The following is a 23,573-nucleotide window of genomic DNA, read 5'->3' on the forward strand; positions in this document are numbered from 1 at the left end:
ACAAATTAAAAAGTATCAAATTTATAAGACTAAAAAGGTCATTGTCTTAAAACAGTCTAATATATTTATCTTTTCATGTATCAAACTAATACTATTTTTTGTTCAGTCCTGTTTTTTGTTTGTTTGTTTTTAAAGTCACACATGGCGATGCTCTGGGATGACACCAGTTCTGTTCTCAATGATCACTCCAGAGGGGGTCTGGGAACCACATGCAGGGCAAACATCCTACCATATATTTCGGGTATGTATCTGGTACTATGTCTCTGGCCCAAATTTAGTTCTGTTCATCGTTTTTAAAACAATGAAGAGCTTAATTATACATTTCTTTTACATATCTGAGAGAAATATTAGTTGAGGTACCTGCTTTACGTTAATGACTAACAATATTATCTCTTCATTGCACTGCATTCACATGGAACTATCTGGCCCAGTTGGCTGAGAATTTTCGAAAATGGCCCAGACCCCCTGAACATGCTTGGGAGCCCCTCAACCATGCCCAAATAGAAACAACTACCAGTTTCTTTTTTTTGGTTTTTGGGCCACACCCGTTTGATGCTCAGGGGTTACTCCTGGCTATGCGCTCAGAAATCGCCCCTGGCTTGGGGGGACCATATGGGACGCCGGGGGATCGAACCACGGTCCGTCCTACACTAGCGCTTGCGAGGCAGACACCTTACCTCTAATGCCACCTTCCCGGCCCAGCAACTACCAGTTTCAAGGAGCTTATGGTTTTGAACAGAAGTCAAAATAATCTCATTGTAATGCAGCGTTAGTATGACTATCTCAAGTGGTTGCCATTTCTATAACCCTGGTGGGGGAAAAAAGGAACTTACCTGAATCCAGAAGTTAGAAAAGGCTGTGAATTCTCTCCTGGGAGTATTTGAGCTCAAAGTAGAAGGTCTTAGGGATGTGACTCAAGTGGTAGAGCACATGCCTTACATGTGCAAAACACTAGGTTAGAGATCTGGTGTATCATGCTTTCTTTTCTGCCTTCCTCCACCCCACCCCCCACACAACTGGATGGCACCTCAGTGGTCCTTATGCACTACTTAATATGGTAATCAAAAGAATAATGATAATAATGAAAATAAAAATAAAAAGTCTATTATGGAGGCCAGAGAGATAGCACAGTGGCAGGGTGTTTGCCTTGCATGCATCCAATCCAGGACAGATGGTGGTTCAAATCTCGGCATCCCATATGGTCCACAGTGCCTGCCAGGAGCAAATTCTGAGCACAGAGCCAGGAGTAACCCCTGAGAGCCACCTGGTGTGACACTCCCCCCTAACAAAGAAAAAAACAAACAAAAAGTCTATTATCCTAACAACTTTTACACATATTATTTACTCTCACTTATTATTTATTTTACATGCATTATTTAATGTGTGTTTAGGTAGCTTTTAATGTTGAGCTATTTCCATGGTGCATGCTCACATCTTTTGAATTTTTTTAAATTTGGTGAATTTTGGTGAATTTGGTAAATATATGCATTTTTATTTTTTATGGGGAAAGGGAATGTATAGCTGGTGGTGTCCAGGGCTTACTCCTGGGTCTGTCTTCAGTAATCTCTTCTGCTGGGACTCAGGAAAACAAATGCAGTGCCAGGAAGCCATGTATAAGGCAAGTCTCTTACCTGTTGCACTATCTCTCTGGCCCCTGTGGATTTCTTTCTTTCTTTTTTTTTTTTTTTGGAGGGGGGGGAGGGTCACACCTGGCAGCACTCAGGGGTTATTCCTGGCTCCTGGCAGGCTTGGGGGACCATATGGGATGCCAGGATTCGAACCACTGACCTTCTGCATGCAAGCAAATGGCCTAACTCCATGCTATCTCTCCGCCCACACTACCACCCCCCATGGATTTCTTTAGGGTGTGAGGCCTAGGAAGGAGTGTGCTGAATTTAAAGGGGTCACCTACAGCTAGCTTCCCAGAGTGGTGGCCTCTTACATGCCCACCAGTGGTCTAGAAGGAAGAGCCACTTGCTTCACTGACACTTTGAACTTTCATACTGGCGCACTTTGGCACTCTCACATTGCCAACACTTTTTGTTCCTTTTAGCCATTTTGGTGGGTGCCATTTGTACTTTAGTTTCAGTTTGCATTTCCTTGATGACTAATGATGGGGTGGGGGGTGTTCTCTTAAATTACTTTCCCTAATTTTTCTTGCTCAGTTTTTATTAGAAAAATTTTCCCATATAGGGCCGGAGCAATAGCATGATGGTATGACATTTGCTTGCACACAGCTGATCCAGGATGGACAGTGGTTCGAATCCCGGCATCCCATATGGTCCCCCCAAGCTAGGAGCAATTTCTAAGCGCATTGCCAGAAGTAACCCCTGAGCATCATCGGATGTGGCCCTAAAACAAAAAAAAAATTTTTCCCTTGCAAGAATATTAATTGCATAATAATAATAATAATATATCTTGCACCTTGATTCAAATCATTGCTACTCTTTTGTCACCTTGGCTCTGGGTATGTTGATGCACAAGTGTGGAAGACACTGACTTGCTGATCCACTGGATATTGCAATGTTGATGATACTTGATCATCATTACTTCTGGGGTTGAAAATCCTGGCTATAAAAACCCCTTTTCCCTATATAATCACAATGCCATAATTATATGCAATCAAATTAACAATGTGTGATTAGGACTACATCTGGTAGTTCTCAGACATATTTCTGGCATTGCTCAGGGGACCACATGCAGCTCTGGGGATAGAATTAGAATTGGTCAAGTGCACAGCAAGCATTTCATCCCTGGGCTAACTCTCCTAGCTCTAAGCTCAGAGATCAATCCTGGCAGTGCTAAGGGGACCATATTGGATGCTGGGAATTGAACCTGGGTCAGCCAAGCAAAAACAAGTGCTTTACCTCCTGTACTATTCCACCAGTCAATACTTTTTTGTATTTTAGTTTTTAGGTTTATACCCAGCAGTGCTTAGGGCCCCTGGATCTATGCTCAGAAATCACCTCTAATGGGGCTCTGGGTCCATATGGGGTGCTAAGGATTGTACCATATTTTCAGTACCATTTTCAGCAGTGCATTATGCCTTTGAGATACCTAGAGGGTTTTTTATGTTTCTGAGAGGATTAGGAAGCACTTATAACAGGCTTATTTTTCTTTTCTATCCCTCTATTTTCTATACAGTTGAAGCTAGAGGATCACTCAGCTGCCCCTTCCCCTGTAGTGTCATTTAAACACCTTCATTTCTGGATCAGAACTTGCCAATCCTTGGAGCCTGAGCAGTGGGTAGGCTTTGCATACAGCAGACCTGAGTTTGATCCCCAGCATTGCTGAAGCACCACCAGGAATAATAACTGAGTACAGTCAGAAGAAATCCCTAAGCATAATGAGGTGTGGTTCCCTCACCCTCACCCCCAAATTTGTCAACTCTTCGCTTCTATAACAGCTGGGAATATTTATTGTGGCTTTTACCAACTCATGTGACTCCTTCCTCTGTGGGGCTCTGAACTCCTTATGGGATTATTATGTTACTGACCCTACCCTGATCGGTGATTGTGCCCTACCCTAGGGTGTGACCTGGCATATCTGCCCCCACCCTAGGGTGGTACCTGATTCTGCTTCCACCATTGGGTGGTATCTGATCCCACCATTGGGTGGTACCTGATTCTGGGGGATAAAAACAAGGGTCTGTGGAAGGCGAGGGGCTGGTTGGCTAGAACCAAGGCTGAGACTTTGGACTTCAGTCTTGTCCACCGAATAAAGATAATATTCCCACAAGCCTGACTGTCTTCGAGCTGTTTACCTGCCGTTTCACCTCAGAACCATTGGCTGGACAGGGTGGCAGACGCATACTCCGAGCTAGAGGGAAAAGACCTCATCCTCCATCCCTCCATCAGTCAACCTCTTCAGGGGCTGACTTGCAACACTTAACTGTCTGCAAATGTCCCTTGTTTCTGTCAGCAGTGCAGCCCCAGGGTACCTGGCAAGCATCTGAACATCCTGATGAGCATATGACCACTGTTCTCTCTTTCACAAATGAATGAAGTTATTTGGACTGAGTGGTCTGATTACCAAGTCATGAATAAATGACTAAAAAAGGACTCAAAGGAATTGTTTTTAAATGGCTGCCTTGCAACACAAGTTTAATCCCTGGTTTCACCACATCCACAACTGTCATCCTGGAAGCTCTTCTATCTGTGCTCCCTTGTGCCATGTGTGATGATTTATGGCAGCAGTATAGCCCCAGATGTGTGTAAGAGAGAAGTGCAGAGAAGTGCAACTTTTAGTAAGTACCTCACCTTAAAATATTGTTAGAAGGGATTGTTAAATCCTGAGACCCTAAAGCTATAGACAGCCGCAATAAGAATGTAAAAGCTTTTAATGTGAGAATAAGCAGTTGTCAAGCCCCCTTTTTGAAGAAGGAGCTAGCACAAGAGGTTCTCACCAAGATGGACCCAAGATGTGGGCTAGTGCCCCTCAGGAATACTGAGGGATGTTCTTCCCACCAATATGGCCAGAGATGGCAAAAATAGTTAAACAGTAAGTGGTTAAGGTCATGACGTAGGTTCCAAAAAAACTACAAAGTGTGCTTAGAATAGATATCAGGTGGCTGCTTGAAATGTTAAGAGAATAAGATTGTTGGGGCTGGAGAGATAGCATTGAGGTAGTGCGTTTACCTTGCATGCAGAGGATGGTGGTTCAAATCCCGGCATCCCATATGGTCCCCCGAGCCTGCCAGGAGCGATTTCTGAGCGTGGACCAGGAGTAACCCCTGAGCGCTGCCGGGTATGACCCAAAAACCAAAAAAAAAAGATAATAAGATTGTAAGCATATATATTTATATATATACTGCTTGAATATTTGATTTGGGGTCCTTGTCAGGCAGGTCAGGACCCCAGCTAGTTGGAAATTAAACCTCCCTTTTGCTTTACATTATCAAGGGTGGTTTCTGAGTTCTGTGCTGTGGGGGGAAGCTTGATTCTGAACCTAACAAGATGTGAGCATTTCAGAATTGGGTTGGGTCAAGTCCTCCCACACCCATCCTGACATTGGAAAACACATCAGCCTCTGCCCACACCCTCCATCTTTCTGGCAAGAAACCTCTAACAAGCTCCAAAAGAAAATAATGGCATTGATACTTCCCAGGTGCTCTGCTCGGGCCAAAACTTCTGTAGTATTTTCAGAAGGGAAGAGGACAGATTCCCCTTTCTGCATAAACTACCTGACACCCTCCAATGACTTAATTTTATCAAACTACTAAGCCATCAAACTACTAAACTACTACTGTTTTTTTAATATAATTTTTATTTTGATCATAGTGGCTTACATATTGACAATAATATTTTAGGTACATATTTACATAAAATCAGGGGGGATTCCCATCACCAATTTGTCCTCCCTACACCTCCGTTTTCGTCCTACCTCCCATATCCTCTTCCCTCACCCCTGGGGCTGCTAGAATATGTGGTCCTCTCTGTACCTAGCCTACTACTTAGTAGTCTTGCACCTGTTTGGTCTTGGTGCCTCCCTTATTTCCCCCTCTAACTGGGAGGCAGGACTAGCTAGTTCAAGTTACGTGGTTTTGTTTGAAGAAGAGAAAAGTAATAAACTGGGGTAAAAGTCTAATATGCCGAAAATGGGCGGAATCCTTCTAGAGGCTCTCATCATCGGTTTGAGAGACAAAGGAGAAAAAGAGGGTGAAACACTCCACCAGTACAAAAAGAAGTGTCAAATATCCAGTGAGGACTCAAACAATAACGATAAGCACCACAAGAAAAAAGCCATGGCCTTGAGATAAGAAACATGGCAAAGCAAATAAAGAAAGAAAAGAAGAGAAAAAAATAAGTATAAATGGGGGCAACAACTTCAATAACCACACCAAAACAAAGAAATCGACCAAAAATAGATAGGTAAATAATAATAATAATAATAATAGATGAAGATAAAAAATAAATATATAAAAAATAAACTAATGTTTTGTGCTTTTTGCTTTTTTTTTCCCTCCTGCCCTAGCACAGTAAATATTGGGGTCATTCAAAAAGGAATTCACTTTAAGCCATCATATTTATTTCCAATTTCTAGATCCTGGTCCACACAACCACATGATAGCTCAAAATTTCCTAGTAGTTGGGGCACGAGAGGTGTGATGCAGTGGTAGGCATTTGCCTTGCAAGCGTCTGACCTAGGATAGACTACGGGTTCCCATCCCCAGCATCCCATATGGTCCCTTAAGACAGAAGCGATTTTCTGAGCATAGAGTCAGGAGTAACTAACCCCTGAGCATCACCAGTGTGGGCCAAAACAAAAATAAATACAAAAGAAATTTTTCCTAGTAGTGTCAGCTCAGTAATATCATAGGAAATCTGATGAGAAAGTTACATAGAATCTGCCAAGTTCAGTGAGCCTAAACAGTAATATAGAAGGCTCAACTAGCACCAACCACAGCCCAGTAGATCCTCAGACACTGACTTTAGTAACACCATGGAGAGATATAACAATTATTCTAGAATGACACTTTTTGATCTAAGTTTTGACCATTTCATTTGCCTTTAAATGTTGTAACAAACAATATGAAGAACATTTGTTTGTGCCTGTAAGGAAGCAGGCCAGGGTGGTAGGCGGAAAATTGGGAACATTGGTGAAGAGAAGGTGGGATTGGTGTTGGAATATTTAATGCTTGAAATGACTGTGTTATGAACAACTTGGTAAGTCAGTGTTATAATTTAAAAAAAAATGTGAGTACATCCAGGCCAAGAAGTGTAATTCCCTGGTGAGCATGTGTGCAAATACCATGACTAACAGAGTGCAAACCTCAGTGAGCTCCTTGGTCAAAAGGGTGAGCAATGCAGCTTTGTCAAGGTGAGAACCCCGTGGCAAGCACCAAACCTAACAATGCAAACATCACACAGCGACAATAACAACAGCAAAGTAAATGGGGAGAATAAAAATAAATAAATCACAAAATTAATTATCAGGAGTCAGGGAGATGACTTATGGTCAGAGGCATATGCTTGGCATATGAAAGGACCCATATGCCACGTGGACCCTTGAACATCACATTTGGCCATTGTGGTCTTTGAATACTGGTGGTCCTGAGGCTTGCCCCCAGCAAGACTGTTCATCTCAGTCAGATTAATGTTACTAGAGCACTTCTTGGAAGGCTCCCAGAATCATACATATATATGTATGTGTATTATAATATACATATATAATGATGCATATGTTTATATAACCAGATAGAGATGCAAAATGTAGAAATGGAAGACAGGTTATTTTTATGGAACTGGGAAGACAGAAAAAGAAAAGTGGGTTAAACAAGTAACTCTGTTATAATTGAGCGTTACTCTTTTGCCAAATTGTCAGGGTCATAGACCACACACACACCACACACACACACACACAACACACAGTCTCTCTGAATATATAGATGGGTTTCTACAATTTGTGTTATTTACTGCTCAAGTCTGTGGGAAGTATCTAAAATCAGAGCTTACCCACACAGAAGGTCGCATCATGCCCATCAATTTATTTTGATCTCCTTGAAGGCGTTTGGAGCAGCGCTCAAGAAATAGCTCCATCAAAAGAACATTTAAATGAAGTCACAATGAACTCTGGGGCTTTAAATCCATTAACTTTACATAATAAGATTTCAAACATAGGGCTGTCATGTCAAAAATACTAAAATAAAACTTTAATCATTTGAATCCACAAGAGATAACTTCTATCCACATTTTTTTTGAGGGCAGAAAAAATAGTTGAAAAAGAATTCATCTCCTTCAAATGCATTTAGAAACTTGACTTGGATTTCCAGAAGGAAGCAAGTGTAGCAAAGCTGAGTTTGGAGGTGACTATAATGATGATGAGTTAAAAAATATCAGGGTCTTGTAAGGTTCTAGGTGTAGTTTGGGGTGCTTAGGGCACAGCAGGGCACAAATGTGTGTGTCTAGTGGTGAGGTGGACCAACTTAAAGACCAGACCTCAACCTAAGTGCTTCATGAATTTTGGGTTGTTCCTTCCACTCTCACTGTCACTCTTACCTGCAACTACTATATTACCATCTTTCTACAGATGTAGATTCTTCCAGAAAGTACCCACATCTGAGTTCCCAAACCTGATTTAGTGGTCAAAGTTGAGCTCCATCCAAGCTTTCAGAACCCCCCCAGGAACCCAGTTGTGGAGTATAAAAGATTGATGGAAATGTCTCATGGAAAGAGAACTAAAACATTTTACATCTTGTATAATCTGTTTGCTCAACATTCCGTTTTTACAGTTGGTATGCAAGGAAAATGGCAGTACAGTTCTATGGAAACAGTTCTATACTGTTGTTGGATAAAATTTTGGAGGCCAGACCAGGTTGTGCTCAGGACTTGGCTCTGTGCTCAGGGATCACTCCTGGCAATGCTCAGGGAACCCTAAGGATTGACTCCTTGTCAGCCATGTGCAAGGCAAGCATCATTATCTGCTGTACTTTGTCTCTAAGCAGCTTCATAGTCAATGACTAGATGATCTGATTATGTTCAGATAGCAGAAAATATTTAGTTAGAAATATCAGGGGGAAGTGGGACCCTAGGAAATCTTAAAATCTCTTCCCTGCTGACAGGGACTCAGAAGAAAGAGCTGGGTGACAGGTTGCCTGGGTTCATATGCAGCATATAGAGTTCATGTCTCACATTTGCTTCCCAAAACCATAGAACCACCTTCTGAACCTCCCTAAAACATTTGAGGTCCAAAAGCTGCTAGAAGGATGAAGTCTAGAATATTTCTTTTATTCCTCAGGTTTGGCTTTTTTTTTTTTGGGGGGGGGGGCCATACCTGGCAGCATTCAGGGGTTATTCCTGGCTATATGCTCAGAAATCGCCCGACAGGCACAGGGGACCATATGGGATGCCGGGATTCAAACCACCATCCTTCTGCATGAAAGGCAAATGCCTTATCTCCATGCTATTTCTCTGGCCCCTCTTTTTTTGGGGGGGGGGTGGGCCACATCCAGTGGTGCTCAGGTGTTACTCCTGGCTCGGGGACCATATGGATACCGGGATTCGAACCATCATCTGTTTGAATCAGCTGCGTGAAAGGCAAACGCCTTACCACTGTGCTATCTCTCCAGCACCCCCTCCCCCATTTTTGCAGGTTTGGATTTGTCTCTCATGTCATATTCTCCCCAATTCAATGCAACATACTTTAGAACCACTGGTGTTCAAAAGAGTATATTTGAATGTGCTTGTGGGTTTGCTTATCTAAAGTCAGTTTGGGCTACAATGCCATGATTCTGCAATCTCAAATTGATTACACTGGAAAAAGAACTTTTCAAGGATTCATTCTGGATACTAAAGTTCTGTCTGAATTAATATTGCACATAGTCTCAATATTGTACTACTATTGAAGAAACTTTATTATAAATACATGAAAATTTGGGTCCAGACTGATAATACAACAGGTAGGCATTTACATAGCATGCAGCCAACCTGGGTTCAATCCTTGGTATTCCATATGGTCCCTTCAAGCACCTCCAAGAAGGGTTCCAGAGTCGAGAGCCAGGAGTAAGCTATAAGCACTGCCTGGTGTGGCCCCCCAAGATATTTTTTTAACAAAGATACAAAACTTTAAATAAATATTAAATAGGAAAAACAAGATTTTGTTCTAAAACCTGACCTATTATTTCAATATAAAAAACAAGGGGTCCGGGCCCGGAGAGATAGCACAGCGGCATTTGCCTTGCAAGCAGCCGATCCAGGACCAAAGGTGGTTGGTTCGAATCCCGGTATCCCATATGGTCCCTTGTGCCTGCCAGGAGCTATTTCTGAGCAGACAGCCAGGAGTAACCCCTTAGCACTGCCAGGTGTGGCCCAAAAACAAACAAACAAAAAAACCAAAAATAAAACCAAAAAAAAGAAAACAAGGAGTCCACAGAGACCAGAGTGATAGAACAGAGAGCATTTGTCTTGCACACGGTTGACCAGGGTTCAGTATTCCATGTAGTCCCCTGAGTCTGCAAGGATTGATTTCTGAGCTCAGAGCCAGGAATAACCCAGTGCTGCCAGGTGTGCCCCCCCCCAAATAAGTAAATAAATAAAAACAAGGGGCCAAAGCGATAGTACAACTGGTAGGGTGCTTGCCTTATAACCTGAATTTTATCCCCTTTACTCTATGTAGTTCCCTGAGCAACTCCAGGATTTATCCCTGAATGCATAGCCAGAGTAAGCCCTGAGCATAGCAGGGTGGCCAAAACAAAGTGATATTTTGTTTGGAGCCTTTATTCTGGTCTTTACAAATATAGTACCTTTCTTTAACACTCTCAAATCATTAATCATCCATCTTAACAAGTACAACCAAAAACACCCTGCATGGTCTTCTGACAAATCAACATATTTCTCCCCTGTTGTAGATATTACTTAATACACTCCTTTAATCAGAAATGGTAAACCTGGGGCCAGAGCGGTGGTGCTAGAGATAAGACGTCTGCCTTGCAAGCACTAGCCTAGGACGAACTGCGGTTTGATCCCCCAGCGTCCCATATGATCCCCCAAGCCAGGTGCGATTTCTGAGCGCATAGCCAGGAGTAACCCCTGAACATCACCGGGAGTGACCCCAAAAAACAAAAAAACAAAAAAAGAAATGGTAAACCTGGGGCTGTGTCATAGTATAACAGGTAAGGCTCTTACCTTGCACAGTGCTGTCCCGAGTTCAATCTCCAGCACCCCAGATGGTGTCCCAAACCCTGCCAGGAGTGACTCCCTGAGTGCAAAACCAAGAGTAAGCCTGGAACTAACGGGTGTGGCCCCAAACCCCCAAGTCAGTCAATAAACAAATGGTAAAACTGGGACTATTAGTTTACTTTTGTATTGGCTAGTGCAGCAAATGGAACACAACATACAATAAAGAAAGAACGCGTGTTAACTCATCTCTGAAGTTGATGCCTCCCATGACTACCAGCTCCATCCAGCATCAAAGGTGGAATCACCATGGATCCTGCAGCCCTGCATCATCTGCCTTTGATTCAATGCCAGGCATCGCCCATTGACCAACTTCCACATTTGCTCCCCGTCATTTGTCAATGCTCCTTTCATCACCCCACTGTCAGAATTCTCTCTCTCTCTCCTTTTTTTTCGTTTTGGTTTTTTGGTTTTTGGGCCACACCCGGCGGTGCTCAGGGGTTACTCCTGGCTGTCTGCTCAGAAATAGCTCCTGGCAGGCACAGGGGATCATATGGGACACCGGGATTCGAACCAACCACCTTTGGTCCTGGACCGGCTGCTTGCAAGGCAAATGCCGCTGTGCTATCTCTCCGGGCCCCAGACTTCTCTTTAGAAACTTGGATTTATATAAATCCTTACTCAAAAATTTGTAAGGATTTCCATTTCCTACTGACTAGCCTACGCTCCTCAGAACAGCACAAGGCTTTCCTCAGCTGGGCCTCATGCCTCACCTGCAGCTTGCTCTGATCATATCAGATTTAGCTCATGGAGGTGCCTAAGTGATGACGCAGGATGGTTAGTACTACCCACAGAAGCGTTATTGTTCTCAATTCCCCAGAAAAAGTTTCCCATCAGACCTCACAGGAACCCTGGAGAAACACAAGGTTCTTCGAGAGGCTGGAGCATGGAGAAAACAACCCCAAATGCTTTTAGTTTCTGTGGAATTGCCTAGGTGTGGCAGAGCAGACAACCTTGAGCAAGCTTGAAGGCCTAGCTGGTCTGTACAGTAACCAGGGGCTGTGGGCTACCAGAAGTCTGTCACACACTAATTTCTTGGGGTGATCAGGTGCAGAGAACATGGCGACTTGGTGTGAGAGTTACAGAGAGGATGTGGTTGGAGACCAGTTTGGATTATTCAGCTGGAAGGAGTCTTCAGGAGATGTGTCTGTGACTTTGGGAATGAGTTACTTCTAGGAAAGAGTTTCTTGCTGGAGCCTCCAAGATGTCACCACAAGAACAGAAAATAAAAACATGTCCTTCTGTATGAAGTAAACTCTGGAAAGCCACAGCCCCAAGCCTACTACTAAGCTATCCCTTTCCCTTCCCTAATCTGCCCTTCACCCCTGACCATCTATATGGTCTATAATGACTGTGGTGATGTGGTGACTATCCCAGGTTCACTCTTGGATGTGATTTAATGAACACAAATTGCAGTGTCGGGGCCGGAGAGATAGCACAGAGGTAGGGCATTTGCCTTGAACGCAGCTGAACCAAGACAGACCTGGGCTCAATTTCCGGTATTCCATATCGTCCTCCATGCCGACCAGGAGGATTTCTGAGTGCAGAACCAGGAGTAACTCCAGAGTGCTGTCAGGTGTGACCCTAAAACAAAACAAAACTTGCAGTGTCAGTGTCAAGGTCATACAGTGAGTCTAAGAACCACAAGACTGCCAGTGGAGGCTATGTGACAAAGGAGGTCTAAAGGAAGTATATTCAAGACATTTGTTTTTATTTTGGTTGTGGCTCTATGTTAGGGGATCACTCCTGGCAGGGCTCAGGGGATACGCAGTGCCTGTTAGAACCCATATCATTCCCATGCCTAGCAAGAGCCTTATCCGCTATATGATCTTCCATTATAATTCAAGACTCCTGCAATAAATGTGGGGTCCAGATCCTCACCTCGGCTTCATTTCACCCCATACCGCCTCCAAAATCCTAAAAAAAAAAAAAAAAATCAATTCTCTGTGCTAGTACTAGAGGATTTTTTTGGCTTCCTGCTAATGTCCTTTTATTATTTTTATGAAATAAGAGCACAATGACGAAACTAGCAAACCGGCAGCACTTGATCAGACTTCAGAAGTGCTCTTCCCTGGAGCCGGAGAGATAGCATGGAGGTAAGGCAAAGGTCATCGGTTGGAGTCCCATATGGTCCCCTGTGCCTGCCAGGAGCAATTTCTGAGTTTGGAGCCAGGAATAACCCCTGAGCACTGCCGGGTGTGACCCAAAAACCACAAAAAAAAAAAAGAAGTGCTCTTCCCCCACCCGGTCCAAACACTACTACAAAATATTAAAAATATATTATTGCTTTTGGCTGTACCAGGCGATGCTCAATTTACTCCTCGCTCTGTGCTCAGGGATCACTCACTGTTGGCAATGCTCAGGTATCATAGGGGATGCTGAGAATCGAACCTAGATGGTCTCCATGCCAGGCAAGCAAGCATTCTACTATCGCCTTTTTTTTTTAAATAATTGATAACAAATATATATGAGAACAAAGATGCAAAGAAAGAGGACAAGGTAAAGTTACAGTGGGAAGACAATCACCCATAAACAGAATTCTCAGAAGAAATCCCCTTGCTGACATTTTTTTTTTTTTTTTTTTTGGTTTTTGGGTCCGGAGAGATAGCAAGGAGGTAGGGCGTTTGCCTTTTATGCAGAAAGACTGTGGTTCAAATCCCGGCATCCCATATAGTCCCCTGTGCCTGCCAGAGGCGATTTCTGAGCGTAGAGCCAGAAGTAACCCTGAGCACTGCCAGGTGTCCCCTCCTTGCTGACATCTTAAGTTTGAACTTTCAGCCAAAGAACATTAAGAAAATAAAACAAAACCCAATCACAATTGCTTTGTCCAAGTCCCCAGATTGTCTACTATCGCTTTTCCATTTAATATGAACTTTCAAAATCCCCATAACAGCAATTCTAGAGCATATATATATGCTCTCTCTCTCCATATATATATATATATATATATATATAATATATATATATCTATATATATATATATATATATATATATATATATATATATATATGCATGTATGTATATATGTATATCCTGCGTTTCAAGGGCCATTTCCAGCTTATTTCACAGGCCCCACGATCGAGTCCCGCGGCTATCGACTGCTTCGGCCTGCCCGACTATCTCGATAGCTCGACTGCTCCTGCCTGGCCCGGCCCGAGCGCGGGAAAAAGTTTCCAGCCCAACCTCCGAGCATCCCCGGCTAGTGGCCGCGCAGGGCTGAAGCGCCGCTGCCATGTCCGAGTCTTATTTCCGGGTGGAGTCGGGAGCGCTTGGGCCGGAGGAGAACTTTCTGTCCCTGGACGACATCCTCATGTCCCAGGAGAAGCTCCCGGTGCGCACCGAGACGGCCATTCCTCGCCTCGGCTCGTTCTTCCTGGAGCGCAGCGGGGCTGCGGACCCCGACCAGGCGATCCCGCAGGCAAGTGGTCGGTCGGTCCGGCGCGGGAAGGGCCCGTCGCTTCCATGGGGGTGGGGGTGGGGCTCTGCTCCGGAGGTTCCGCGCACTGACTTCTGGGAATTGTAGTTCAGCGGGTGAGGCCAGGCCTTAAGCTCTGCTCTGCTCAGCTCTGCTCTGCTCTGCGTAGCCTAAGTGTCTTCCTTCCTACTTGGCCCATGCCTGTGACTAAGTGTATATCCGGGGTTCGGGGTTCCTTCCCTTCAACCAGGATTTTATTTTTGATATGGCTCAAATATTTAGTCCTTTTCCTCCGGTCTCCCCATCTCCATCCATATCTTGATGCTTTAGGATTTGCAACCTTTAAGTGAATAAATACTCCCCGGCGTCTGGGTGCTTATCAGTTTGCTTTAAAACAGAACAATTGGGGGGCCTGAGAGATAGCAAAATGGTAGTGTTTGCTTTGCACGCAGCCAACCCAGGACTGTCGGTGGTTCTATTCCAGGCCTGCCAGAGGTGATTTCTGAGCGCAAAGCCAGGAGTAACCCCTGAGCGTCACCTGGTGTGGCCTCAAAACAAAAACAAACAAACAAACAAAACCAGAACAATTGGGGGCAGATAGAACAGTGAGGATGCTTGCCTGATGCGTGGTGCTCTCAGTTTCAATCCTTGGTACCCCAAAGGACTCCCCACAGCAGCTCAAGCAGTGATCGCTGGGCACAGAGTAAGAGCTGAACACCACAGGGTGTGGTCTTTTAGGCCTGCTCCCCACCAAAGAAAAAGTAAAAAACAATGAACTGTTTGGAGCCACAGTGCTAGCCCAATGGGTCGGAGCACATGCACCTCAAGTTCCGTCCTTGGAACCAACGTATGACCCCAGTACCTCTGGGTCTCAGAGTAACCCCTAGTCACTGGCCACTGAAGTAGCTGCCTAGCATGGCCATGTAAATAAATAAGGTTAATAAAATAAAAATAAAAGTAAATAAAATAGCTATTTGGGTGCTTTAAAATTATGTGATAAGGGAGGGGGAGATTGGATGGGACAGGGGCATGCAGCTGGTTTTGCATATGGTAACCACCACCAGGAGTGACCCCAAAGCCTTCAAAATACTATGGCACTTGCACGTACGCTCACTGGAGGTTCCATATTTTATTGGTGGCCACACAATGTTCTGAGGTGCTTGCTGGCGGGCCAAGGCAGTGCTCAAGAGGGACCTACATCTCTGGCCATGGTGCTCCCAAATCTCTCACTGGGAATCATACGCCATTATTTGTGGTGTTCACGTACTCCTAACTGTGGAGTGGTGGACTCCAGGGATCAGACACCCTTCACCTACCATAGTTGTGGACTGAGCTAGTGTCCTTGAGCCCTCCCACAGCCGTTCAGCTGTGGCTTAAATCTCTCTACTTTCTTGAAATTTAATTTTCTTTTGCTCTCTCACTCTTTGAGATGGGCACTTAGGTCATTGAGTTTTCAAGCTTCCTTTATGCTATTTTATTTTATTTTTGTTTGTTTTGGGTCTACACTTCGTGATGCTAAGGCTTGCACTTAGGAATCATTACTGGTGGGCGTGGGGAACCTTATGGAATGCCAGGGATTGAACCTGGCATGCAATGTAGCATTCAAGCGCTCTACCTGCTATACTATCACTCTGGCCCCAGGGTCCCTATCAATTCCTTTTTTCTTTCTGGTCTTCATTTCTCTAAGATCAATGATCAATTAACCTTTGTATCCATTTATTTGTTACATATTTTTCTATAGTTGTAGTTGTACCTTAGTGTTATACAGCCCTTTAAAAAAATTATTTTTACCATTGGTTTATAATACAACAGACATTCCGGGATGTAGTTTTGTACCTCTGGATGTACATAAGCTTTATACATCCAGCACCCTAGTTCCCTTCCCTGAAGTCCCCTCTGCCCAGCTTATCTTCTCTCCCTCCTCCCCTTTCCCTCCTGGAAGCACAATAGTCTTCACTGCAACTTGCTTTTGGCTTCATACATTTGTGTGCTCTGTTTATTCACACACTGTCATTTTGATAGTTAGCTGTTCAGATCGCTCTTTCTGTTGACAGAGGCCCTAGGACCCAACCTAGCCCTTTAGCTCTAGTTGCTGGCCCAGAGGTGATGGATTCCTAACTTACTCTCACTCCGGTGTCTTCCCAGGCACACTGTGGAGGGGAGAGCTCAGGCTCTGACCCTCAGAGGTGGATTTCTGTTCAGCCCATGGGTGGAAAGGCAGCTGACATGTCATCTTCTGCCCTATTGTTTCTCTTGAGCTTGCCCTTGGCCTTTAAAGACCTTAAAAGCAATCCTGGGGGTCAGAGAGTTAGCTTAGGGGTCAAGGGAACTTGCAAAGCAGACCCTGGTTGCATCCCTAGCGTCATAAGTTTCCCTGAATAAAGATGATATCATTAAACAAACACTATTGAAGTATTAAAAGAAAATATAGACGCGCTGAGGAGATAGTACAGCGGGCAGGGGCTTGCACTGCATGTGACTAACCTAGGTTCAATCCTCAATATCCTATATGGTCTCCTGAGCCTGCCAGGAGTATTCTCTGAGGACAGAACCAGGAATAAGCCTCGAGTACTGCCAGGTATGGCCAAAAAGGAAAACAAAGCAAATGACATATAGATCTTACCTCTGAATTATCTACAGTTGGACAAAATTTTTTTGTTAGAAACATTTTGTTCTCTGGATCTATTTTATCTCAGCATCCCTCATGATAGCAAAATTGAGCCCATACAGTCATGCTAGAACTTTATCAGAAGAGAGGAACAGGAGGCCTTGCTGAGAGGACCTTTCTCTTGCCCACACTTGACCTTGTAGTTTATTTTCAAATCTCCCTTCCACTGCTACAGGGCTCCAAACTGGAACTCCCCTTGTGGCTAGCCAAAGGGCTGTTTGACAACAAAAGGCGCATCCTTTCCGTGGAGCTCCCCAAGATCTACCAGGAGGGCTGGAGGACCGTGTTCAGCGCTGATGCCAATGTGGTGGACCTCCACAAACTGGGCCCACACTTCTATGCGTTTGGCTCCCAGCTTCTGTATTTTGACAGCCCAGAGAATGGAGACATTTCCCAGTCACTCCTGCAGGCAAGTAAGGGGTCTGTGGCACAGCTGTATTTTGGGAACCAGCCTGGTGACTCCATTCGTCATTCTTCCCCAGGACACAGCCAGTTCATGATTACCCCAGGTTTGCCCGCAGTTAGTCTTGTATTTATCTATACTTACTTCTACATCTATATATCTATCTACCTAGTTTTATGACTTTTTTTTTTCTTTTTGGGTCACACCCAGTAGCGCTCAGGGGTCACTTCTGGCTCTAAGCTCAGAAATCGCTCCTGGTGGGCTCAGGGGCCCATATGGGATGCTGGGATTCAAACCACCATCCTTCTGCATGCAAGGCTAATACCCCATCTCCATTTTATCTCTCCAGCCCCATGACTTGTTTTTACTGCTCTTCCTATTTGCTTTCTAGAAGTTGGTTCCACCAGGAAGTTTAAGAAAGAGGGTAATGGAATCACAGGTGGTACGTGCCTAACTACACAGTCTCAGTTACAGAGCTGTCCTACAGCTTCAGCTTTCTGTCAGAAATAAATATGTGCAAGGCCAGAGCAATAGCCTTGCACACGAATGACCTGGGTTCCATCCCTGGCATCCCATGCAGGGGTCCTCAGACTTTTTAAACAGGGGGCCAGGCCAGTTCACTGTCCTTCAGACTGTTGGAGGGCCAGATTATAGTAAAAACAAAAATTATGAACAAATTTCTATGCACACTGCATATATCTTATTTAGAAGTGAAGAAACAAAATGGGAATAAATGTAATATGTGGCTCGAAGGCCGTAGTTTGAGGACCATTGCATACGGTCTCCTGAGCCTACCAGGAGCAATAGTATAGCAGGTAGGGCATTTGCATTACATGTGGCTGACCTGGGTTTGATCCCTAGCATTCCATATGTATGATTCCCCAAGCCTTAAAGGTTGTTCCACCTAACATTCCCTGTCACTGTTTTTTGTGTTTATTGTAAGGAAAAGCTTGGTTGCTTCCCATTCAAAGAGGTCAATATATAGACTTTAAATAGATAGTTCAAACTTAGCAAGCTATTCTTTAGCAGGAAGCTGGAAATGAGATAAGTCCATTTGTCGTCTTCTTCTTCTTCTTCTTCTTCTTCTTCTTCTTCTTCTTCTTCTTCTTCTTCTTCTTCTTCTTCTTCTTCCTTTTGAATCACTTAAACATAAGATGACAAAAGCATAAGACAATTAAAGAAGCATGAAGCTGGGGTGTTATATTGTTAGCCTTAGAGCCCGGGAGAAATGGCACCCCTCATTCTTGGGTACCTCTCCTTCCAGCTTTCAGACTAAAATAAATCAAAACCACATTTGATATTGAGTACTCTTTTGTCGAAACCTGTTGGACTGCAACCACAGTGCATTGCTATGTTCCTCAGCACTCATGACAGTAGTAATGATTCTTCCTGAGGATCCACATCTTTGCCTGGGGCCCTAAACATACTGTTCCATTGGGTTTTTACAATTCCTTTCACCAACAAGAAGTCTGAGGCCTGGCAATGTGCTGTCACCTCTGCTGAGTGGCAGGAGAGCCTGAGTCCTAACTCCCAAATTCATTCCTCAGTGCCCTGTGAATGTTAAGGAAGAAAGATCAGAAACTATTTTGATTTTTTTCTTACTCCCTTCTCCCTTAGACCTTCATTGGACGCTTCCGCAGGATCATGGACTCCTCCCAGAATGCTTATAATGAAGACACTTCGGGCTTGGTAGCCAGGCTGGATGAGATGGAGAGGGGCCTGTTTCAGACAGGCCAGAAAGGACTGAATGACTTTCAGTGCTGGGAACGGGGCCAGGCCTCTCAGATCACAGCTTCCAGCTTGGTTCAGACCTACCGGAAGAGAAAATTCACTGATATGGACAACTGAGGAGAACTATTCTTGTGGACTCGGCACACTATCTCTTTGATGTGAGCCTGACTGACCTGCTTCCGGCCCCATGTGGTAACTTGTTTTCTGCTGCAGTCTTCAGAGTAGACTCACATCTGGCTGGGGAATGGGGTACTAGAGGCTGTGCCTAGTCATAGGAGCCTCTCCCAAACTGCTCAGACCTAACTCAGGTTTCCTTACCCTCAAGAACCCAGAGCTAAGGAGAAACCAGAGTCCCTCAGAAATAAGCATCATTAGTATAGACATTGCAGCTGGAACTGAGGTTCCTGAACCTGGGATTTACAGAGCCTAAGAGAGATGTCTGGATCCACTCTGCAGAGTGAACTAAGTTGCATGCTAAATTTCATCCTCTGCTCCCTCTATTCCCTTTGATGTCTCCACCTCGTCTTCCTCTTGGTTGCAACCTGGGGAACCCCTCTGGGACCATGGCATATGGGAAACTACTTCAATTTCTTTTTTGCTTTTGTTTTTGGGTCACAGTCGATGGCACTCAGGGTTTACTTTTGACTCTGTACTCAGAAGTTGCTCTTAGCAGGCTCGGGGAACCATATGTGATGTCGGAATTCTAACCACTGTCCATCCTGGGTTGACTGCATGCAAGGCAAAAATGCCCTACCAATGTGCTATCTCTCTGGCCTCATACCACAATTTCTTAACACAGTCCCCAAGAATAAGGAAGCAATGGAGAAAGACAGACGGCAGGCATAGTAGTCACCAAAGAAGATGCTATTGCTTCTTCCTCTGATGTCAGTGACCTGCGAAGTTGATGTCACATAACTCCAGAACCAAAACTAGAGGAGAAGTGCTCCAACGAGCTGGTCTGTGTCTCAGTTCTGGGGAGCACCCGCACAGTTATTCCATTCCCTGTCAGGGAGTCATCGGAAACTACAGAGTAGTGATTAAGGGATGGGGTTGCTGGTTGGGAAGAGCCCTGACTGTGCTTAAATTGGCCGTTGTAAATGGTAAAGAGAGGCTGAATATGTTTTTCTCTTTAACTAATTGGACAACACTATTGCATCCAGGATTTCAGGCAACTTCTTCAGGGTTTGTTTGAGGCTGTGCAGAGTTCTTTCTTGAGGTCATGTTGGAAACCTCTGACCTGAGAGGCCCCATCATTGCCTGCAATGGCCAAAGTGCAGTGCCCTCCATCCCAGATTGTCTTTGTGGTTGGAAATTAGAGAGGGATTCGGGCCTTCAGATTGTGCAAATGGCTGGATGAAAACTTGGAATGCCAGAGATACTTTTAAAATGCTGTTTTAATATGGAATTGATATTTTTATAATTCAGTGGTGCTAAATAAATTATGCATTTTACACATAAATCTGTTCTGTACAAGAGCTATTTCTGTAGTTAGTACTACAGATAATCAGGCAAAGTAGTAGAGAATTTTATTGTTGATCTTACTTGACTATAATGGTTGAAGAAATCTCAATTTAACAATTATTTTGTTGCATAATGTTCATAAGCACATGAAAAATTCTTGGTAGGAGTGTGCTGTGTCTGTTGCTACTATGACATGTAGTAAGAGTCAGGAACCCTAAAAAATAATTCGCATTGTGAGCAAAGCAAACTATTTAAATTTCAGGTTTATTATTTTCAAATACAAACAGATGAGTTTGCATTTGAAGTTAATAGCTGCCATTTTTGTCTTTCATTAAAAGTTTTTTTAGGGGCACTTGGCAATTTGTAGGCATGCACATTTTATATGTCAGTCCTTGTTTTAATTTTGAACAGATGATGTCTCAAGTAGCCTTTGACACTGACTTCCAAGTACAAATTTGCCTTCAAACCTGGCAGTGACTGCTTACTCTTTCTTGCAATCCTCTTCTAAAGCAGTCTTTTCTATTACTTAACCCACTCAAAGAGGTGCATTTATTTTTTTCTAAATAAGTCAATAACTGAGAAAGTACTAAATTGCCCTTAAAATGCAGGGGGGCTGGTGGATAGAGCATGACCTTTATCCTTAATTACTTTTTTCCCAGGCTAAGGAACTTTAATTATATATAAAACATCTTCCTGTTTTGATCTTTTTCCCAGAGACTGTTTGGACAAGACATGGTCCCCTGGGGTGAGGAGAGGAGTCCTACCCTCTCTGACCTTTACAAACTTTGTCCTTGGGGCTCCTCTCTCTTCTTTCTCCCTAGGGAATCTCATCTAGATCAGATGTTAAATACCATCTTAGGGACCAGAGCAGCGGCTCAAGTGGTATAAGGTGTCTGCCTTGCCCGCACTAGCCTAGGACAGACTTCGGTTTAATCCCCCCAGCGTCCCATGTGGTCTCCCAAGCCAGGAGCGATTTCTGAGCACATAGCCAGGAGTAACCCCTAGGCATCACTGAGTGTGGTCCAAAAATAAACAAACAAACAAACAAATATCTCGCCAGTGACTCCAGCTCAGGCCTCGCCATGCAACTGCAGGTGGAGAGCCGAAGACAGTCTAGACATTTCCACTTCGACATCGATCTGATACCACTAAAACTGGACCCTACTGACCTTTGGCCTTAAAGAGATGGGGGTGACCTGACATTGATAAATTGGGCTGGCTTAGTGGTGATTTAGTCTCTAGGAAAGGCTTACAGAGTAAGAAAAGATGTGTCTGCACTGCAGGGAAGAAGTAGAAAATCTCCCAAAGCCCCTCCCCATGTTTTTAGTACCTTCTGTTTTCAGTGCAGTCAGCAGAGCTTAAGACCTCAGACATATTAGGGGTCTGGAGCAATAGTACAGCTGAGAAGAGGCTTGCCTTTACAGGCAACCTGAATTTAATCTCCCGTATTCCATATGGTCACATCTCATATGGTCCTCTGAGCACACCAGGAATAATCCTAAATTCAATAACTCCTGAGCATTGCCAGGTGCAGTTCAACAACCAATTTAAAAAACAAGGGGCCAGCGAGATAACATGGAGGTAAGGTGATTGCCTTGAATGCAGAAGGTCGGGAATCCGGGCATCCCATATGGTCTCCCATACCTGCCAGGGGCGATTTCTGAGCGTAAAGCCAGGAGTAACTCCTGAGCGCTGCCGGGTGTGACCCAAAAAAAAAAAAAAACAGACCTGGGTCGTGCTCACTTTTAGGAAGAAATAAAACATCTTACTATATATACAGCAAAAGGCAGATAACCTTGAGATTTCCATTCTATCTGTCCTGAAAACCAAATAGATAAGGTAAATTTTCCATCCTTTCTTTCTACCTGTATATTTATAGTTATACAGATTTGAGCATTGTACAAATATTCTCTCAAACAAGTGACTAGATTTGAGTGTTATTCCTTTCTTCCTCAAACTCTAGTGCAAGAAACATTTCCCCTTCGGGAAATGATGTGAAGATGAGTGGCTTCTGGCTGCCTAAATCATGCATGGTCTTTCTAGATGCTTTCTCATCTGTTTTTGTTAATTCCATCATTTCCTCTTGCTGAAGATAAACCTATGTCTCTTCCCTGGCTCTCTCCTTTTACTCTCCATATTTTGGTGCTCACCTTTTGATCATTTGCGGAATCCGAACTCTTCCACACTTCTAGTTCTGTCCTGGATAGTCTTGGTGTCCTGCATTCAGCCTCCAAGCACCTTCAAACCGTTCTCACCATTTTTCCTACCAATCAAGCCTTGTTCATTTTTCTGCTCAAACCCTCCCTAATTTCATAGAGAAGACTCAGTCTTGTTGCCTAAGTACTGCAGAAAGTTCATCTTTACCCCCATGGACTTCAATTGGGTTTTCTTCCTGCTTCTATGACAGAAGTCATTTTTTTCTTTTCTTAAATTAAAAGCTCACCTCTGCCTAGGGGGTTTCTGACCTAGAGCGACTCAGTAATCTTTCAGCACCACTGAATCAGACATTTCTGGAATGCAGCGAAGCAGGGAAACTGGGATACAGAAGACCTAAGCGACTCAGTGGCATTTGTGCCAAAGTCAATCCTCTGATCTGTTCTGTCCCACCATCCTTCAAGAAATACCTGGAGAGCTGCTCATGTTGGTGCAACACACATTGGAGGTCAAGAGGAACATCCTTTTGCCCTGATCTTGGCAAAAAGAAAATAGTTGCAGAACCTCTGTTGTTTTTCTGCAAATACCTATCTTTGTGTTCAAGAGAAAAATACACTCCAACAAAACATAGCCAGTTGCTTAACTAGGAGAATTATACTAAGAACTCTTCTCTCCTGGTCTAGTTGACATAACTGGATTTTTCAGTACTGAGTTCACATGGAAACAACTTTCAATGATAGGGGAGCTGAAGATAAATAGTACAGTGGGTAGGGCACGGGCCTTGTGTGCAGCCACTCGGTTCAAATGCCCCTATCCAATATGGTCCCTGGTGCACCACCAGGAATGGCCCCTAAACACCTCTGGGTGTGGACAAAAGCCCTAAAAGCAAAATCTATCTACTGGGAACATTGGTAATGGGAAAAGTGCACTGGTGAAAGGTGGTGTATGTTCTGTGACAAAAATTCAATCATGAACAATTTTGTAACCATGGTGCTTAAATAAAGTAACTATATTTTTTTAATCTGAAAAGAGCAACAAAGCCACAAATTCAGAAAGATTGTATGTTA

General features: G+C 43.9%; 2 protein-coding genes across 5 annotated transcripts in view; both read left to right on the plus strand.

Annotated features, from left to right (window-relative positions):
- Positions 1–23,573, plus strand: part of NDRG4 (NDRG family member 4) — a 518,571-nt gene that overhangs the window by 435,118 nt on the left and 59,880 nt on the right. The window lies entirely within an intron of this gene.
- On the plus strand, positions 13,878–19,214 carry GINS3 (GINS complex subunit 3). Of its 2 annotated transcripts, XM_049786159.1 has the most exons (3): positions 13,878–14,092; positions 16,933–17,166; positions 18,778–19,214. In XM_049786159.1, the coding sequence occupies exons 1-3, from the start codon at positions 13,907–13,909 to the stop codon at positions 19,006–19,008; spliced, it is 651 nt and encodes a 216-aa protein (XP_049642116.1). In that variant the 5' UTR covers positions 13,878–13,906; the 3' UTR covers positions 19,009–19,214. The 2 variants fall into 2 exon arrangements, with proteins under 2 accessions (XP_049642116.1, XP_049642115.1); XM_049786158.1 differs by lacking the exon at positions 16,933–17,166.

The sequence above is a fragment of the Suncus etruscus genome, chromosome 14 (genome assembly GCF_024139225.1).
Source record: "Suncus etruscus isolate mSunEtr1 chromosome 14, mSunEtr1.pri.cur, whole genome shotgun sequence".
Classification (NCBI taxonomy): domain Eukaryota; kingdom Metazoa; phylum Chordata; class Mammalia; order Eulipotyphla; family Soricidae; genus Suncus; species Suncus etruscus.